Source organism: Cariama cristata, unplaced genomic scaffold (assembly GCF_000690535.1).
Source record: "Cariama cristata isolate BGI_N322 unplaced genomic scaffold, ASM69053v1 scaffold32026, whole genome shotgun sequence".
NCBI lineage: Eukaryota > Metazoa > Chordata > Aves > Cariamiformes > Cariamidae > Cariama > Cariama cristata.
Genome location: NW_009622075.1, coordinates 16,679 through 37,136, shown reverse-complemented (window position 1 = coordinate 37,136; position 20,458 = coordinate 16,679). Strand labels below are relative to the sequence as shown.

Here is a 20,458-nt window from a genome sequence, read left to right as displayed (position 1 = left end):
TGAGGGGACCGGCAAGCTGCCAGCGGGGGAGAGAAGCCCACAGAGCGCTGCAGGCTGGGACACGGCCCTTGTCTTTGCAGTGGGAGATGTGTTCTGGTCAGGTCACTGGGTTGCACTGCGGGTTGCTGAAAGAAGAGGTGAGCGGGCTTTGCACCGTCAGGGAAGGTGAAGAAGAGGTTGTCAGCACCTTCACGAAGAGGAAGAGGCAGAGCCACACATGGCAAAGAAGGCGTGCTGATTGTAGAGCCTGGTTAAATAGGTGATGGAGAGTGGCCGTCAGTATGGAGAAGGTAGGAATCTCGTGGTTTCCAGCAGCAGGAGGAAGGTTTGTGCTGCACCTGCGGATCTGCCACTTCAGAGTAGATGTAACTCCCTGGGAATTCCTCTAGGCAGCTGGAGAACGCCTCACAGGTACAGCCCTTGTGCTTATGGAGGGCTTTAACCACCCCGGTATCTGCTGGAAGGGCCTATGGCTGGGCACAAGCAACCTAGGAGATTTCTGGAAAGTACTGAAGATAAAGTTCTTGATGCGGTTGATAGATGAACTAACTAGGAGAGGTGTTCTGCTGGACATGCTACTCCCAAAGAAGAAAGAACTGGTGGAAGATGGAGAGGTCAAGGACAGCCATGGCTGGCAGTGACCACGAGACTGTGGAGCTGAAGATTCCGAGAGGAGTGAGCAAGATAAACAGAATTACAATCCCCAACTTCAGAAGAGCAGATTTGGGTCTGTTCAGGGACCTGCTTGGGAAGATCCTATGGGAAACAGCCCTGCAGGGCAGGGGGCCCCAGGGGAATTGGGTGATCCTCAAGAACAATTTTCTTAGAGTACAAGAATCATTCAGTCCAATGTGCAGAAGTCAAACACAGCAGAAGGCTCATATGGATGAACAGGGAATTCCTGACTGAGCTCAAACACAAAAAAGAAGTCTACTGAGGGTGTAAGCAGGAGCAGGCCACGTGGGAGGAAGAACATAAATACACGAGACATTATAAATTCCATTCCTGCATATTCAGCTGGAGTTGAAGCCAGCAAGGGAAGTGAAGAACAGCAAGAAAGATTTCTGCAAGTGCCATGAGCTGCAACAGGAAAGCTAAGAGAGTGTGGGACCGTAGTTCAGTGGGCGGGGAAGCCGGTGACAAGGAACCCACAAAATGCTGAGATACCTGAAGCTTTTTTTGCCTCAGGTTTGATAAGGCTTGTCCTATGGTCTGCCACATCTTTGAGCTTCCTAGCAGAGATGTGAGAGTGAAGTAGTAGCCACAGCAGAGGAAGACAGAGTTAGGGATGACTTGACCCACTGGGATATACATAGTTCTATGGGACCAGAGGGGATGGATCCACGGGTGCTGAGGGAACAGGCTGATGACACTGCAAGGCTGCTATCATCTTTGAAAGCTCATAGGGATGCAACGATATTCCTGGCAACTGGAAAAATTCAAATGTTATACCTGTCTTCAAGAAAAGCAAGAAAGAAGATCCAGAGAGCCCACAGGCTGGTCAACCTCACTTCAGTCCTTGGGAATGCTATGGAGGAAATCCTTTTAGAAGCTATTTCCAAACACATGAAAGACGTGAAGGTCATGGGGAGCAGTGAACATTGATTTATCAAGGGCAAATCATGGTTGACCAAACTAATTGTTTTTTATAATGAGTTCACTGCTGCTGTGGACAAGGGGAGACCAGTGAATTGTTGCATACAATACCAGTGAATGTTGCGTACCTTGACTACTTTGGGAAGACCTCTGAAACGGTCTTCCATAGTCTTCTTACCACCAAATCTGTGAGATGTGGGATGGAGAAGTGGACAATAAAGTGAGTGGAAAATTGAGTTGCTGAGGTCAGAATTGTGATCAGTAGTCAGTAGTACAAAGTCTGGCTGGCAGCCAGTAATTATTGGTGTCCTTCAAAGCTCTGTAGGTAGGAACAACTCTGAGGAGAACCTTAGAGAGAGAAACCTACTGCAGTCCTCTCAGCATATTACCAAACACCTAGAAAATCCTGGTTTTTTGAATGCTGATTCTTCCTTTTGGTGTAGTCATCATTGTCTTCCCTCTTATGGATAAAATTAGATAATGATCCTTCATTAATTACCTGAGAGGATGAATGAGGAATGTATGGAAAAAAATCCAATCATTAATGCAAAAAATGAGCAGATGTTCAGAATTACTGAAGGTCCAAATGTGACTACATAGGTACCTATGAACTACAGTTCTATTTCTGCAGAAGTGTGTTTTTAAAACAGCTTAACAGAAGCTACAATTTGCTGTTCTGTATGATCTGGCCTAACAATAATTTTTTTCATCTCTTTAATAGTACTACATTGAAGAGACAATTATTGAGGAGGGTGAACCACATGAGGTAAAGGGTCCTGTGGTGTGGCATGTGGTGTATATATGCATGTAATTAATGCATAATCCTAAATTAGTAGCCTTTTGTATTCTGAGGACTAATTTTTCATATTAAACACACAAATATCAGTGAACAGTTGCTTCTTAATGCTTTATTTCCTCGGCAAGACCCTGTTGTGGGATGATCTAGAGGACTCCTAGCTTGTTCTGAGTGTGCTATCTACCACTCTTTAATTTCTGTTAGAAGGAATTGTGGATGTGTCCATCAGAAAAGGACTGTGCTAATTTCTGGCCTGCCCTGTCTCTTGCTGGTGTTCTTCCATTTGCTCCTGCCCGGCAGCTGTTTGCCCAGGAGCTGAGAAAATGACGCAACAGGTTACGTTAATAGCAAGAAATGCAGGCAGGAAGGTTTCTTGGGTAACATATTGACAAAATCCAATCATTAATGGTGAAGATGAACAGAATTATTGAGGACGTGAATGTGACTAGATATGTACATATGAACAACAGGCAAATACATGCATTATACTTAACCTTATTAGAGAAATATAGAGAAATATAAAAAGATTCTGCCTGAAACCAGTTTGCAGGTATCAGTTCTGTTCCCTTCACCTTGTGCGATTTCACCAAAAAGTGGTGGTTTGCAGATTTTTTTCATGTCGCTGGTAACAAATATTTGAGTCACCAAGGAGTTATTACTACAATTTGAAATTCTACTTATAATATAGGTATAACCCAACTCTCTACTATGTTACCATGAAATATTCTTTATGGCATAGGCTTATGCAGAAACAAAAGCTTAATGTTTCACTTTGTGAGCGTGTTTCCTTCCAAACAAAGGATCTGTTCCCAAAGACTTCCTATATTTTTAATTTAATAAAATAGGATTTGATTAATACTGTTTGAGCACGTAACCTAGGACTACACTTTTGAAGGAAGTCTGCCATCTTATTATTTTTAAGATTAATTCATCCGCTGCATTCATCAGGTGTTCTAAAATCTGTAACCAGACTGGATTTAAAGGGAGCAATAGCATGACTGATTATTTCTGTGTCTGATTTGCATCAGTTTTCAAAAACAGTATTGTGGAATGAAGAATTACATATGAGTACAAATGTCTTTCTAGCTAATGTGATTGGACATTTTCCCAGCAGCGTAAATATAGTCTGATGCATTAGCGTCCTGTGGTCCTACGGGTTACCGCATGAAAATAAAAGCGTTTGTTTTGGTTTGGTTTTTTCCCCAAATGCTGTATTTTCAGAATCAAGCCTCTCCAAGTTTTAGAAATATATTATGACTTTTAATAAAAGCACATAGCTTCACTGTTTTGTTATAAAGCTAACAGCAAGTAGTGCTGTTCACAGTGTTTGCCTACACAGGTTTCAAACTCTCCAGTGCTTTCAGTGCCAAAACTTAGATGAACACTTGTATATTTGAAAAGGGTTGTAAGAGAGGAACTTGTGGTGGTGCTGAAGTAACTAATAACATCTTGGGGTAGTGTTAGTGAAATGCAATTAATGTTCACATCATAAACCTTTTGTAAATTTAAGTTTTGCATACTTCTTAATGTAATGTTTAATGCTTGGTGCATTTTCTGCTCTGTCTCATACTAATGCAAATAGGTGTCAGAAATCTGAGCTTCATGCATTCCCTTTTAAAGGAGCTTTTTTTAAAAAACTCATTAATATGAAAAAAACTTTACATTTATTCAGGTAATTTTGGAGCACATTTTTAGGTTGTAATAGTGATTTTTAAATGCTTTTAATTAGAACCTTAGTATTAAAATTATTGCTTACAGCATGAATATGTTGATAAACAAGTACATAAACCATTCAAATTAATTAAGGGCTTATTTCCAATGGTTGCTTGATCAGTTGATTATATAAGTATCTCAGCTATGTCTCTGCCATGATTACGATCTGGCTATGAGAAAGTGTAGTTTAGTAGAAAAGGTGGATTCTAAGCATTTGTTCAGTCAGGTGGTGCACCCTGTACTTACAACGAGATCCCAAAGTCTTGGTCATGTCTGTCTGCTGTGTCCATTCCTTTCCTTTTGCAAGAAGGAGAGAATCTTTTTAAATGACTCCGTGCACCTTTGGCCTGCTTTCCCAACTTTCAGTGACATCATGAGGAGCCCTGGCTGTGCGACATGTGTCTTCAACACAATTTCAGCACTGAGAACATTTCTACACTTTGGTTTTAGTAGCCGGTGGTCCCACCTGAGAACTCCCCTGATGCCAGTGGAAGTTACACACGTAGAACTGAGGCAACAGGAACCCCACTCTTCCAGTTCCTCTGGAGAATGATTACATGAGTTTGATACAGAAATCAGCCAGTCAGTTAATTCCTTTGTTGTTTTTTTTTTTTAGGTTGGGCGACGTATAGTAGACATATAGTAGGCATCCTAGTAGGAAAAGTGTCACTGATTTTCTGTCTTGCAGGTGGTTCCTGGATAAGAACAGAGAATCCTTTTACTAGATCGGGGAAGTGAAAAATACTTATCCTAACGAACTTTTATAGTTATAAAGCAAGTAATTATTTTTTTCTTTATTCCCAGGTGGTCACTGAGGTCACTGAGACCATTAGCACAGACTTCACAGGTCCTAAAACTACCACCTACACTGTTGAACGTGAAAAAACTTCTGTTGAGGATGCAGCACCTCCAGTCAGGAAGAAGATAATACGGACAAAAGTGGACCCTTCTAAGTTTTTGACACCTTATCTGCAACACAGTAATAAAATGAAGGACCTATTCAGTGAGGTAAATTGTCCCATGTGTTTTATTTCTTGAGGAACACCAACTTTAAAAATATTTAATAGGTATTATTGCAAACCTTCATGCTACTGTTTTGTCTCCTGTACTTAATTTCATGATGCCTATGAATGTTACATGCCTGATACAGGCGGTTTCCTTCTTTGAACTAGAATTAGCCCCTCTCTTGCCCGCTTCCTGCTTAAGCGCATTAAGTGATCATTAGACACAAAAAGTGGCTCAAGGCAGATGGCTGAAGATTGTCAGAGATGTCAGTTAATAGAACTCCTGCACTATCTGACTTGGATATCCGAGTGAAGGAAAATGACAGGGACTAATGTCTATTGAATAGCAAACCTCAATATTTTTATGAGAGTATATTTCTGTTTCCCTCTATATGTATATTCAAGAAAAATCCTTGTGCACAGTATATAGGAACAAGCACCAACCCAAATTCTTGGTATGGGATACCAAAGTCCAGTGGACCAATACTGTACCATGTTGTAAAAAGTGGAAAATGACTGCTCTGCACAGATGTAGATGGTATCAGATCCCGTTTCCTAAAGTTTAATATATATTACCTGCCAGCATTCACTGTTAAAGGATTATGTGAGATCATAGGTCTAGGACAGCTACTCTCACCCATATATTTTCCTTTTCTTTGGTCACTGAAACAAATAACTGTAAATTTATCAATACTAAGCTTCTAAGGAGAATATAATCAATTAGAGGTGATCTAAACCAGGCTAAAGTTAGAAATGGGTTTTTTTCTATTGTCAGATGGAAGAAAGTCAGTTGACTAAAAGAAGCATAACTCTGCAAATGTAATTGAGTAATGCTAGTTTGTATTACTGAGTAATCTGCCCCAAATTCCTATACTAACCAGATAAAGAAATCAATAATTGCTACATACATTTCTGCCAGAGCTTTAGGATATGTCTTAATTATATTTGTCATTATTTTCTTTCAGAATAAGTACAAAGAAAAATTTAGAAAAGAAAAAGGAAAACCATATGCTTCCACAATCGATACCCCAGAAATTCGGAGAATCAAGAAAGTGCAAGACCAGCTCAGTGAGGTACGTAACAACTGTCATAAGAAAAAGTATTTATTGAGTAGTAAAGAAGCAAATTAAGTCAGAATTTTAAATGTTAGATAAGAAGTGGTAATTTTTTGATGATATTGTGATAAGGCAATCTGAACATTTAGCAGAAACTTTATCAGATTACAAGAGCGAGGAACACATAGTATATGACAAATTTGGGTTCTATGATGTAGGTTGGAATTTAGGCCTTTCAGGACGGGAGATGTGATGGTTTCTCTCTAGCTGAATAATAGCCCTGCTTCATGGTGCCTAAAGAGGTTTGAAAATTTCTGATCAGAAGTTACAGGCACTGGAGATGATGGTGATGCCCAGATCATTGAATTTGAAGATTCCACACGCTATGTCCTGCAGTCATCATGAGCGGTGTGCCTGATGAATTTTTGCTGAGGTTAAGTTGTGCACTGGTTAAATAACCCTAGAATGTTGTTTTTAAAATGTGTTTAGACATTTTTTGTTTCATAAAGGAACTGAAAGTCAGTTTCCTAAAGGGATACTGGAAAAATGATGCTTAGATTGTCCAAGTGTTGCAAAATAAACTTCCGTACATCTTGTCATTTACTATGAGATTTTCCATTATGTGTTGTCCTCTCTGTGTGAATCCCACTCTCAGTGATCTCCCTTTGAAAGCTGGCCCAAGTGTAGTTGCCCCACTGATGCAATGCCTCTAGTGCTGCAAGCTAGCTCATCCTCCCTGCTTTCTTTTAAGCAGCTCTAGTCTGCCTTTCAACAATACACCTCACAGTTTGGGAAACTGAAATCCACCTACAAAGGCTTCTTAATTCTTTGTATAGTAAATGGGGACAGTTGAGTCCCCAGTAATGGGAACCTCTAAAGCTGAGAGAGTAGTCACCTGATCTAACTGGTGTTCAGCAGAAGAGCGTGCTTTAACTCCAACTCCACTCCTGACTTAGAAAATATTGAGGAATGTAATGCAGCAACCCATGTGCTAATGCCGACTGAACGTGCTGTCAAGCTGGGAGTGGTATAACTGCATTAGGATGACTTTGTGCCCAAGCTGCTGGTTTGCCACGGTAATGTGGCTATATTGGTTTTGGCACTACAGCTAGTGTTTACGTGGTAATGGACTGTGAAACTGAGATATACTGCATAGTATGGGGATCTCTCTATCTCATTACGCAGGATGAAATTGCTCTTAGAAAGAACTCCGTGATTATGAAAGGGCACTACTTCTAACGTGGATTCACATCTCTTGAAATTGTCTCAAAGCTGCATTTCTTTCTCAGTTAATTCACAAAATCTGTTTGTTTCCGTAGACTTCATGTCTAAGGAACCACTAGTCCTAAATGCTTTATTGAATTCAGGTTTTGGGTGTTTACAGTACTAAGTGTCAAAATGTCAATGTTCTGCTTTTTAAAAAAACTGTCAGTTTTTGCTGTAAGAGTAAATGCATTTTGTTGTGCATTATCGAGGTTAAATACCGCATGGCTGGTGAAGTTGCTAGAACTATTTGCCACGTTGATGAAAAGGCCAAGGATATAGAGCATGCAAAGAAGGTGTCACAGCAAGTGAGCAAGGTGAGTGAGTTCTGACTTTCTGGAAGGGTTGTGAACATTAGTGGATCATGAGGTTAATGATATGAATAAAGTTTTGAGCTCAGGGCACTAAAACAATGTTTATAGAACAGTTTAGAAACATAGGGAGAGATAGAAAAGAAGTTGCTAAGGCAAGTATAAATATCATCTTAAATGTTTCCAGTTGATGTCTTCAAATGTCACTGGTTTGAGACTTTCACTTTGAAAAATTCTTTAGAGCAGGTGTTTATTCACAAAAGTAAATATTTTTCTATTGAAAGTAAGTAACCAATGTGCTGATCATTCTTTCCAGGTATTATATAAACAGAACTGGGAGGAGAATAAGGACAAGTACCTGCTTCCCCCTGATGCTCCAGAGCTTGTGAATGCAATAAAAAACACAGCAATGTTCAGTAAGGTAAGAAAAAAGAATTCACGGGTCTAGGCAGCTGAAGTGCAAGAAGTGTTCCAAGTCGGAGGTTAATTCATAATGCATATTCTTGCATTTTTCTGGGTTTTAGAAACTCTATACTGAAGACTGGGAAGGAGACAAAACATTATTCTATCCATACAATGACAGTCCTGAGCTCAGAAGGGTGGCACAGGCTCAAAAGGCTCTGAGTGATGTAAGTATCAAAGCCTGATTGGCACTTGGGTCACTGTTACAGTGTAAGTTGGTAGATTTCGTGGTGGACTTTGACTAGATATGAAAACTTCATAATGGAACGGAAAATAAAAACATGTAGGTGGGCACTGATAGTTAGCTCTGATAGTAGTGCTACTTCCACAGAAAAATCTGCTGGCAATTTGATGCTGGATTATAAATGAATGAAATAATTAGTTTACTAAAAATCTTCTGAGGTAGTCAGTAAGACGACCTCAAATATGTTTAAAAATGTGTGGAGAAACTCTCAGGGTTGGCTGTAAGCCCAGTTCACTGTTGTGGGTCTACAAATCTGTCTCCCTAAAACAGCAATAAGAAAAGTGAGGCTGTGTAATTTGCTGATACTTAGATACATAAAACTCTTCAACTGAGGATTTCAGATCTCACTTAAAGATTTCAGTGAATTTTGCCGGTGTCCAGAAGTTTACCGGTCCATGTTTAGCAGGATCAACATAGTAATATACTTGAAAACTTTCCCACGGAACTGATTCTTTTTCATTGTCTCTTACCAAGAGACTTCTCAGTAGTCCTTGAGAATACATTGATGGAAAGAGTTTATGCTGCAGTAGCTGTGGACAGAACTACTTTTGTTAATGGGTGTGTTAACAGAGTTAAGAGTAAATGTTCTGATGCTTAAGTTGGTAGTTACTGTAAATCTTTATTTCTTTCATATTTTCAGATTGTCTACAAAAAAGGGCATGATGAACGAAAATCTAAATATACTTCTCTGCCAGATCCACCTGATGTCGAACAAGCCAAGAAAGTGACAAGGCAGCTGAGTGATGTGAGTAGAATGCAGTGCTCTTCTTTCTGTAGAAAACTCAGTTTTGGAGTTAGAGAGGCAAAAAGGTACCTAAAGAAAGGGAAAGTGAAAGAAAAGACCAGAGCTCATGTGAAGACCCCTTTGATTTTCAGTGACGCGTGTCAATTTCTTTCTTCCTGAAGTGTCTCAGAGAAAATCCTGCCCAGTCTCAGATGAAAGGCGAAACTTTATTCTTGTCAGTGAATTTAGTTTTCACATTTCTGCTGCTACCATACACACATTACTTCCTATTCTCCCTCTTCTTTTTGTCTCCTGCTTTACACTTCCTGTGTTTACAGGAGAAAATAGCAAACAACATCCATTTTGCTGTTCTCTTAAATGTAAACACTGACATGTAAACATATATCTGGTTTTGGAGTGAGTTACTTGCTTACAAGGAATAACCTCATTTTGCTGAAAAGTTGCGTAGGTCAACTGCGCAGAATACATTCTAAATGTTCATTTCAGTGTCAAACCATTGTACACGTACACATCCCAAGCATTCTTAAGTTCATGGATACAAATCAGTGGAAATGTCTGGCATCTTAGATAACCATTTCCTGATTTGCACACCGAATTAACAAGTAACATTCAAAATTAAATTCCATAACTATGTGGCATGATTAACAAAGACTCTGGCACCAGTCCTTGTCAATGAATTGTAGACATACTTAGAATAAAACACTGCTGAGGAATGCAGGAGGCGAAGTGAAATACGGGAAGACCAACTTTTGCTGAAGAAACTGGGACAACGTTGCGTGACCTTGTAAGACAGAAGTAGGATTTTAATTCAGTTCAGAATTTAGCTATTATGAAGAGGACATGCATGATTTTATTGCTATGTATTGAAAATTATCTGCTGCTTAAGATTAGAGAGTTACAGTATTCACTTATGGTTGCAAAACCACTAAGAAAATATTGCAGTGAACCCATTCGGAAGGTGAAAGAAGGTAGTATTTAATTTAGAGAAAATTTCTTTAATCTTATACTTCCATAGCTTAAAAGCTAAATTGTCATCGGGAAAACTTTTAGACATGTAAAAAACAAGATGAGTATCATAATTCTTTGAAATTAATAAAATAGTAAGCTATATGTGTGTCTCCGAAACAATAAAATTTAGAATTTTTTTAAGGTTGTTTTTGACATATATGGTCTATATCGATGTGGTAACAATTAAAAAGGCATAGGAGAAGTTGTATTTTTTGTGATAAGCAATGCAACTGTGGCTGAAAATGCATTTGGAATACTGAGTCAAAACTTGGGAAGATGTTTTGTTATTAGACAGTCAGGAACTGTCTGTTTAAACAGTTGATACTTGATTTCCATGTGCTTGAATGTACTCTGATAGAAGTCACACGTACGAGGCAATCCGTATATTAAAAGAGTTTTCTTATAACGAGTTTCTGCAGCAATAACAATAAATTCTGGCTTAACCAATGGGCAATACTATGTCCCAACATTATGTGACCAGTGAGAAAACAGAACTAAAGGAGTAAGTTAGTGATGTCTCATAGAGAGATTTTCGTATTAATAATTAACTGTCTTCTAGAAGAGATGACTTATGTCACCTATTTATCCTTTTTTTTTTTTCTTCCGGGAAGCTACTAAGACAAATAACTGAATACTGAAGTGGTTAGGCCAAATCATATTTAAGGTGTTTTTGACAATAACTGGTAAAGTGGCTGTAAGGCAGATGTAAAATATGAAGCAACTTTAAAAAGACAACTTTTAAAAACAAATCTGTCAAGTGAAAATTGAGCTGTATCTTGGGGATTAAATTTTATTCTTTTATTTCGTTATAGATTACTTACCACAAGGACTACAAAGACAATATCAAAGGCAAATGGACTCAAACTCCATGCTATGATGTTGCAATTGCAAAAATGAACGCAGAGAATATAAGTACAGTAAGTGAATTCCTCAGAAAAATCTTGAAATGAACAGCTTTATCCTTTATTTATGTTAACGTGGAAAATACTGATTGATTTTGCCTGCTCCATTTGTGGTATTTCTCTTTTCCTAAATAAGCTACTTCCTGGATACCTGATTTATAACATAAGTGCATTTGATACATTGTTATCTGTCTCTGTTCCTAACAGAGAAAATACCAGGAAGACTTTGAAAGCATAAAAGACCAAATCTACTTTATGCAGACTGAAACTCCAGAATATGAAGCTAATAAGCGAGTTTCAGATAATGTCAGTAAGGTATGTTATGTGTGCTCCCATTTGTTTAGTTTGAGTACAGTTCTGAAGTCAGGCCAGTTTGTGCTGAAACTGTTTCATTAAGTATCAAAAACATTTTCTTGCATGCAAAAGACATTCTTACGTGCTTCTAGGAAGCTTAAAACAACTCCTAGCCGTGCTTAAGATCTTCCACATTAGTACCCATGTAGTAGAATTTTCTTTCAGAGAAATAGAATTTGTCTCATTGTTTGTTCTGATTATCTTCTGTGCGTGATTTTTAGTAGGAACAAATCAATACTGCTAACCAAGACCAACTTTAGCTAGCTGAATTTGGCTCAGTGTTTTCATATTTGTTCATCCTTGCTCAGTGTATCTCAGTGATATTGTGTTGGCCCATCTTTTGTTCAAAATACAGAATTAGTTTGGCTTCTGCATTTTCTGCAATAGTATATGCATCAGCGAAGACAATCTTATGTCATTAATTGTAAGAATGTGACTATTCTGAGGGGGGCTTAGAGATGGGGACATCTACTAAACAGCTCTCACTTGTCTGGCGACCCTGCCTCCCATCTCATCATCCATGCCCTCCTGTGATCTGAGTGCCTTTCGTCGTCCTTTGCCATCATGAATCATAAGTTGACAAACAGGGGAAATTTTCCTGAAAAGTTCAAGATGATATAGGTTAGTGAGCATTTGGCTTTTAATACTGATTTTTAAAACCTCACATTTTTAATTTTTTTAAAGGTAAAATACAGAGCAGACTATGAAAAGAACAAAGCTGTTGCAGATTATAATGTGCTTCCTGCTACAGAGAACCCATTGCTGAGGCAATTAAAAGCTGCAGGAGATATGCTGAGTGATGTAAGTATTATCAAAGTACAGCTGGATGATTTTCAGTCGTGTACAATATACCAAACTCATCATTTCTTCACAAGGCTTCTACTTTGATTCTCTTAGTATTTTTAGTTTTATAGACCAATATTTGCCATGAGATACCACCAACCAGAATGGTATAGATCAGGAGTCATTTCTCCACAGCAGAGTGTAACAATAGCTGTGGCGTGCTGTGGGGATAGCTAATTATTGTATAGTTCATTTAGATCCCTGTGGAAATGGATCACAAGATGACAGTTCTTCCCTTACTGTTTTAAGGAACTTCAACTGATGCAAATAATGATAAAATATGTGGTCATTTTACGTATTCATATATATTGTATTCTAGTTACTGTAATGACCTTCTCAATTTCTCTGTGCTTGCTGCTTTCATCTGTATGGAAAGGGATTGCGTATTTCTCAGTGTCAGAAGTTCAAAAACCATTAGCCAGGCCTTTCTGTCTTCCCTTACAAACTGAATAGTCACCAAAAAAAGTTTGTTCAAAAAATCATTGGGAAAAAAGTGCCATCTGTTTTTCAGTCTTCTGGGAGAACTTTTCTTTGCAATCGTTTCACAATTTTACTCTTGTCATTTTTAATGTACTGTGAGTGAGTTGCAGTGAAATCTACTGCATCAGCTGACATTATTTTCTTTTGCAGAAATTATACAAAGAAGCCTATGAACAGTCAAAAGCAACCAGCATGAATTACTGTGACACGCCAAAGTTCCAGACTGATACTGTTCTGAAAAATTTTAGTGATGTATGTATTTGATTTATTTTATGTTTTTTAGTACTGACACTCTTGGTTACTTTTGTTTATCAACCTGTGATTATTTTTCCAGGTAAAATACAAAGATGCATATCAAAAGAATATTTTAGGACACTATTTGGGCAGCTTTGAGGACCCACATCATACACACTGCATGAAAGTTGAAGCTATGAAGAGTGATGTAAGTGTGGCAATCATTCTGTTTTCACCATCATAATTGCATTTCAGAGAAAGCTCAATTATGGTTTCTTATTGAATGTTGATTTTATTCCTAGAAAAATTACAAAGCAGATTATGAGGAGGAAAAAACAAAATGCTACTTCCCTCAGACCATAACTCAAGAATATGAAGCTATTAAGAAGTTAGAGCAGTGTAAAGATGTAAGTACAGGACAGTAGCAGTTATCAAGTGCCAGCTACATGCAGAGTATCTGCTTCTGAGGCATGTGGAAATTTAGAGCATGATTCCTGTTAAATGCGGTGATTTTGAATTTGGCCTTATTATCTAAAAACCTTATTCATCTGTATTTTAGAGCCTTTTGTGACATCTAGTGATCAAGACAGATATAGCACAATCTTTTTTTAACAAGTAAAACCATAAAATCAGAGGAATAGTACCAAAATTAAGAAGAACCTCAAGCATTTACCTACTTAAGTCAACATATTTTTACATTAATACTTTAAAAGTACTTTTGTTATGTTATTAATCCTAATTTTATTTACTTTATCAATACTTGGAAAATACCTTAAATATATATTTGTATATAATAAGCTAAAATGTATATACTATGTGTATAATATATTATAATGGTACTATACATTATAATATTTATATACCTATACAAATTATTTACATTAATACTTTAAAAATTTTATTTGCTCTGTGATTATGGTAGAAAAGTAACATGAGAACCATTGTGTGTGACAGGGCTTATCTGCACGCATGCCATGACTGCTAACTATCCCAAGTAATGCTACATTACTATGTCTTATAAAATAGCTTTGCTTACATGCATTTTCTGCAAGTATATTTATTATCTTCCTTCAGCACACATACAAAAAACATCCTGATCAAACCAAATTTACTCAAGTGGCTGACTCTCCAGTGCAGAAACAAGCAGAGATCAATAGCAAACAGCTGAGTGATGTAAGTAAACTTTGAAAACATGTTGCTACACTTGGACATCATCAATTTCTGCACAGTGGCCACCTTCACCTTATCATCCAGTTTTAAGAGAACTCCTGAAATGAATGTGTAGGTGAATGTGTGTGCCTATACGCACACAAAAGCACAAAAACATTTCTGTGTATTCACAGTTTTGTTCCAGTGGAAAATCATCTGGAAATCAGAAATTTTTTTTAGTTTTTAATTGGATGTTCGTGTCATTTTTTGTGTATATATTTGTAATTTTGTTTATGTCCATCATTCTTAATGTATTCTTTGCACCAATTAAGTCAATGGGGTTTATACCATTCACTTGGCAAGGACTAGGATTTCATCTCTCTCTGTCTTTGTGAGTGAGATAACATGAGATCATACAATCATAGAATGGTTTGGATTGGAAGGGACCTAAAAGATCTTCCCATTACACCCCCCCTGCCATGGGCAGGGACACCTTCCACTAGAACAGGTTGCACTAGACCTGGCCTTGCACTTCCAGGGGTGGGGCGTCCCCAGCTTTTCTGGGCAACCTGTGCCACTGCCTCACCACCCTCACCGGGAAGAATTTCTTCCTAACATCTCATCTCAAACCTTCCCTCTTCCAGTTTAAAGCCATTGTCCCTTGTCCCATCACTCCATGCCCTTGTCAAAAGTCCCTCCCCAGCTTTCTTGTAAACCCCCTTTAGGTACTGGCAGGCTGCTCTAAGGTCTGCCCGGAGCCTTCTCTTCTCCAGGCTGAACAACCCCAACTGTCTCAGCCTGTCCTCACAGCAGAGGTGCTCCAGCCCTCGGATCATCTTCATGGCCTCCTCTGGACTCTCCCCAACAGGTCCATGTCCTTCTTGTGCTGAGGACCCCAGAGCTGAAGGCAGTACTGCAGGGGGGTCTCACCAGAGCAGAGCAGAGGGGCAGAATCCCCTCCCTCGACCTGCTGGCCATGCTGCTCTGGATGCAGCCCAGGACACATTTGGCTTTCTGGACTGCCAGTGCATGTGGCTGGATCATGTTGGGCATCTCATCAACCAACATGCCCAAAATCTTTAAGTTGTGTCACTCAGCATTATTAAGCATTTACAGTCTATAAACATTGGGCTGCTAAATTACTTTCTTTATTTTTCTTCGCAGATAATGTATAAATCCAAAGGTGAAGAAATTATTCACAAGTACCACCTCCCTCCAGATGTGCCCCAGTTCATACAGGCTAAAGTTAATGCCTACAATATTAGTGATGTAAGTATATGTTGATTCCAGAGCTCTTGATTCAACTTACAACATGAAGTTTCTGTTAGCTAGAAACTGTTCATTTAAAATTCACCTTTTCTTCTAGAACTACTACAAAACAGGATTGGAAGAATTAAAATCAAGGGGATATGATCTAAAAAGTGATGCTATTCCTATCCGAGCTGCCAAGGCCGCTAGGCAGGCTGCCAGTGATGTAAGTACATCCTTCCTAAAGGAACTGTCTAATTCAAAGAAGTTTACTGAAACAATGTTTGCAATTATGTTTATTAAGGATATCTGAAGGATAACTTCTCTATTGCCTTTTTTGAACATGTTATTGGATGTATTTAACACAGTTATGTTTTTATTGGTGTTTCATTGCCTCACTAATGTATTTGTATAATTACATTTAGAAAAGACTGTTTCATGATGTAATTCTCTGTGAATAAATAGGCTATCTTGCACTCCAGTATGGTTAAGGAAAATCATGAGCAGCACATCAGTAGTGACAGCTCCAAGAGCAATGGACCCCTGCATTCTCTCTGTCCTTAATTATAGGCCTAATCATAAATGAGATGAAAGGCTCTAGGACATCATTGGGTTTTGTGTAGATTCTTGGGGATGACCTCGTGAAAGTACCTTAGTATTTTAAGACTCCTCACCCTCTTAAGATCAGTACAAGTGAGATAGTACTGCTTTGAAAGCTAACTAACTGATTTGTGTAGCAGTGAATTGTAAAGAGGTCTGTGTCTGGGTTTGTTAAGATGTATGGTCACTGACTGAAGTGTAAGGGATACTCTTTGTAGAAAACAAAGGGTAGCCTTTGCTTTTAATTTACTTATTGCTAAGTTACTACACTTAAAATGATATTCTCTGTGTTCTATTATATTCTAACAGGTTAACTATAAAAAAGCGTATGAACTTGCCAAGGGTAAACTCGTTGGCTTCAAGAGCCTCCAAGATGATCCCAAACTCGTTCATTATATGAAGGTAGCCAAGATACAGTCTGAGCGAGAGTACAAGAAAGATTATGAGAAAACAAAAACGAGGTATAACATTCCACTGGATATGGTCAATGTTGTTGGTGCCAAGAAGGCTCAAGAGATTGCCAGCAATGCTAATTACAAGAACCTCCTACACCACTATACTTATTTACCAGATGCAATGAATGTGGAACTGACCAAAAATATGATGGAGATTCAGAGTGATGTAAGTAGAACGTCATGTGAACAGAATTGTTTTGAGATGCCTCAAGCAAAAACTGTGAAGACTCAGGAGAGGTCCCTGAATTGTTTTTCCTAATTCCTAACTTTTAAAACATTGTTTTCACTTCTTTATTAGAATGCATACAAGGCAGATTATAATAGCTGGATGAAAGGCATTGGTTGGATCCCCATTGGCTCACTAGAAGTAGAAAAAGCTAAAAAAGCTGGAGATGCCTTGAATGAAAAGAAATATCGTCAGCATCCAGACACCATTAAATTTACAAGTGTGGTGGACTCTCCAGTAATGGTCCAAGCCAAACAGAATTCAGTTCAACTCAATGATGTAAGTAAAGAAAGAAATGGGTGATGTTGCAAAGTAGAGATGTATCTACTGAAGAGTTGAGCATTGTCTTTAAAAATTTTTATAGTACTATGGGCCGGAAAGTGTTTCTCTGTGTTGTCATTGTTTTGTGCTCTGATTTTGCCAGAGTAATTTCCTGGTATAAGTCTGCAAATCTGTATGGAAATCATGTGATTCTTTCAGTTCGCATCAGCTGATCCTGTCCATTCGTATTTTAAGTACATTTGAAATACATTTGATTTAAGAAATGTGACATTTTCAAGTTGTTTATCGATGTTTTGCCACCTGCAGTAATGAATGAATTACAGAATGATGAATCACAATATGTCTGTCATTTATAAACCAGCAAACTTTGTTTTATGTTACACTTTCCCAGCATCCCTTATTATCCCACTCTTTCAGGAATGGGTTTTTATGTCTGTTAAAGGGCTTAATTTTACTGAGTGAAGACTACATAGAGCTTTTAGGGTGCATTCCTTCTATCAATAAGATCAACAATTCTTTATGAAAAGTGCAGCTCAGTCTTTATGAGATAGGTGGCAATGTACATTTATTTGCAAAATCAAACATAAACCTTCAGTTAATTTATAGTGAGCTGGGGATAGCCATACAAGGAAAGAAGGATTTATTTCTGTATCATATATTTTACAGAAACTGTACAGATCTTCTGGAGAGAAAGTTAAACATAAATATACGCTTACCCCAGATGTCCCACAGTTTATCCAAGCTAGATACAATGCAGCTAACATCAGTGATGTAAGTGGCTTCTTTGCATCATGTTTTACACATTGTTAATGAATTTTTGAGTAATATGTTACAGATACACTCATATTGCAGATTCCTTGCACTAATATGCAGTGCTGTATAATCAACTTCTTTCACTGTAATTTTTCATTCTTGACATCATTTCAGTTTCCAACCAGTTACCATTTAATCGTGTAATCATTTATTTAATTTAATTAATAGAAAATCTGTTCTCATAAATGAAGACTGATAGTTGTATATGATCCCCACTGCATCTGCTTCTAAAGAATTGCCTGGAGTAACTTAGGAGTAGCTTTGACTTGCATATAGTTTGTGTGATTACTAGGTTTTCTAGAATAATATGGATTTTCTTTTCTAGGCATATTATAAACAAGACTACCATGATCTAATAGCTAAAGGGAACAATGTGTCGCTTGATGCTATACCAATTACTTTAGCCAAGGCTTCAAGAAACATTGCTAGTGATGTAAGTATCTATTCCAGGTATACTTTTCTTAGGCATTTAGTAAAAAACCTGTCCATTACAGACCATATGGTAGTCCTCTTATGTTGCACAAGTCTCACTAGTCAGTATTACGAGAAAGAGATTCTTAACCTTTCCCAAAGGCTTAGTTTCTGTATAACTTATTTTATGCTCGTCTTGTTTACTTTAGATAGGCAAATGCTATTGCACTGTGTTTCTTAAGCTACTTTTCATAGGAGAAATGGAATCAGTAGTTCTTGCAGTCATTCTGTGACAAATTTCCAGAAAATACACTACATTAGCACCTATTTACAGACCGCGAGACAATGTGTGCTAAGGATGCTTTTGGTTATTGGGTGGAATATGGCTTATACATGAATCAGAAGGTCTTATAGTGCAAATTGTATGAAGTGGGATGCATTTCAGTGGTTTCATATAACTAGAGGAAGCTGTCCAGTTGTATTCCATTTGTTTGCTATTGCTTTCAAATGACTGAGAAGGATTGTCTCAATTATTCTGTATTTTTCATACACCTTTCCACACAGGAATGCTTAGGAAGCGTTTTCCCTTCCTTACAAGAAAAACTAATGTTGCTAAATCTTATTGTGGTGTGTGTAACCTGTTATGTACAGGCTTAGATGGTGGAGCAAGGAAAGCTAATGTAGGTACAGTCACTGGGATGCCATTTAGGAGAGTCTATCTTTCTGAACTGCTTGCAGCTTCTTTTTCCAATGAAAGTCGTGAGAGCTTTTCTCTTCTTTTGCATTAGTGTGGACATCAATAGCCACGCCACAGTACATTTGATCTCTTTGCTCTGTTTCTAGTATAAATATAAAGAAGCATATGAAAAAGCTAAAGGAAAACAGGTTGGTTTCAGAAGCCTGCACGATGACCCTAAGCTTGTCCACTACATGAATGTAGCAAAGATTCAGTCTGAGCGTGAGTACAAGAAAGACTATGAGAAGACCAAGACTAACTATCATACACCTCCTGACATGTACAGTATCCAGGCTGCTAAACAGTCTCAGGACGTAGCTTCTAATGCCCACTACAAGAATCTGATCCATCACTACACTTATCTGCCAGATGCCATGAATGTTGAGCTTGCAAAGAACATGATGCAAATTCAGAGTGATGTAAGTATTGCAATGATTGCAATTTCACGGATGTTTTCCTGCACACTGTGAAAAATAAAATACAAGTGTATATTCAATGACAATTGCCATTACTGGGTGGGAATGGTTTGTTTTTCTTACATCTTGGGGAAGATTGTTAGAAGTTTTATCAGCTGGTGATGGCATTCAGAAATACCAAATTCCAGATGAGTTCTACTCAACAGGACTTTGATGTTGGCATATCAGTGGAGAGCAGACTTCTGGAATAGTGAATTAAAATTGATTTTTTTTTCGTATTTCCTCAGAAAAATTTATTTTGCAACTAACATAGTTTTGTTTTGTTCTTCAAGACTTCTTTTAAGTTGTCTTCCTTTATCTTCACATGAGATAGATATGACAGTGTAGTTGGAGTATTATTAACTATTTAGTATGAAGGAGTGGACAAAATGTAACTATAGATATTATTAGAAATATATTCTGGAGATCTCTAGTGTAGGAGATCTCTCCTACAACCTTCTCAGTCCTTCTGGCAGGTACAGAGTTTCAAATGGTTGACTGAGCATACATGGTTGCACTCTGCACCTCTTTGTATACCGTGGCATTTGATTCTGTATGGATCCCTATGGAGGACCACTCATTTTAAGAGTTAGAACATGGAAGGATCTTAAAAAAGTGTCCGCAATATCCTTGCATTCAGACTGCACATTAACCCTGTCTGAATGTTTATATGGGATAACCTTCTGTGTATTTTGTAGCCAGGATAAATTTTTCACTTGCAGTCTGTGAATGCTGCATATTTTACTGTAGAAGGAACTATAGGAAGAAAACCAAAAATCGAGCCTCTGCTCTGTGGACATTTGTATAAGGCCAAGTCTTACAGAGTCTGCTGAAACACAGAAGAAATTAAACCATGTTCAACAGTCACCTTATAGTAGTTCAGAAGTTATTAAGAATTGAAGGCTGGTGAAATTTTTCACATGGGTAAAGGAAATGGAAGGTTAGTAATTATTGAAGGGATGGTACAGTGTATAAGAAGTGAATCATGAATCAAAATTACAATAACTTGTTTTCTTCCTTATGAAATCACAGAGAAGCATAAAAAGTATCTGTTGTTCCTTTCAAGAATTTAT

The 20,458-nt window shown here is 37.9% G+C and overlaps 1 protein-coding gene across 1 annotated transcript in view; it reads left to right on the top strand.

Annotated features, from left to right (window-relative positions):
• Positions 1–1,335: 1,335 nt before the first annotated feature.
• The window catches only part of LOC104157088 (nebulin-like), a gene marked incomplete at its 3' end in the record, with an annotated part of 35,568 nt that continues 16,445 nt past the window's right edge, over positions 1,336–20,458 (top strand). The window contains 22 exon segments of the mRNA XM_009702216.1: positions 1,336–1,581; positions 2,318–2,362; positions 4,910–5,113; positions 6,075–6,182; positions 7,640–7,744; positions 8,055–8,159; positions 8,263–8,367; positions 9,085–9,189; positions 11,010–11,114; positions 11,307–11,414; positions 12,138–12,254; positions 12,927–13,028; positions 13,111–13,218; positions 13,313–13,417; positions 14,085–14,183; positions 15,324–15,428; positions 15,526–15,633; positions 16,317–16,628; positions 16,761–16,967; positions 17,637–17,741; positions 18,109–18,216; positions 19,038–19,349. Coding sequence (XP_009700518.1) covers positions 1,336–1,581; positions 2,318–2,362; positions 4,910–5,113; positions 6,075–6,182; positions 7,640–7,744; positions 8,055–8,159; positions 8,263–8,367; positions 9,085–9,189; positions 11,010–11,114; positions 11,307–11,414; positions 12,138–12,254; positions 12,927–13,028; positions 13,111–13,218; positions 13,313–13,417; positions 14,085–14,183; positions 15,324–15,428; positions 15,526–15,633; positions 16,317–16,628; positions 16,761–16,967; positions 17,637–17,741; positions 18,109–18,216; positions 19,038–19,349 — 3,024 coding nt within the window.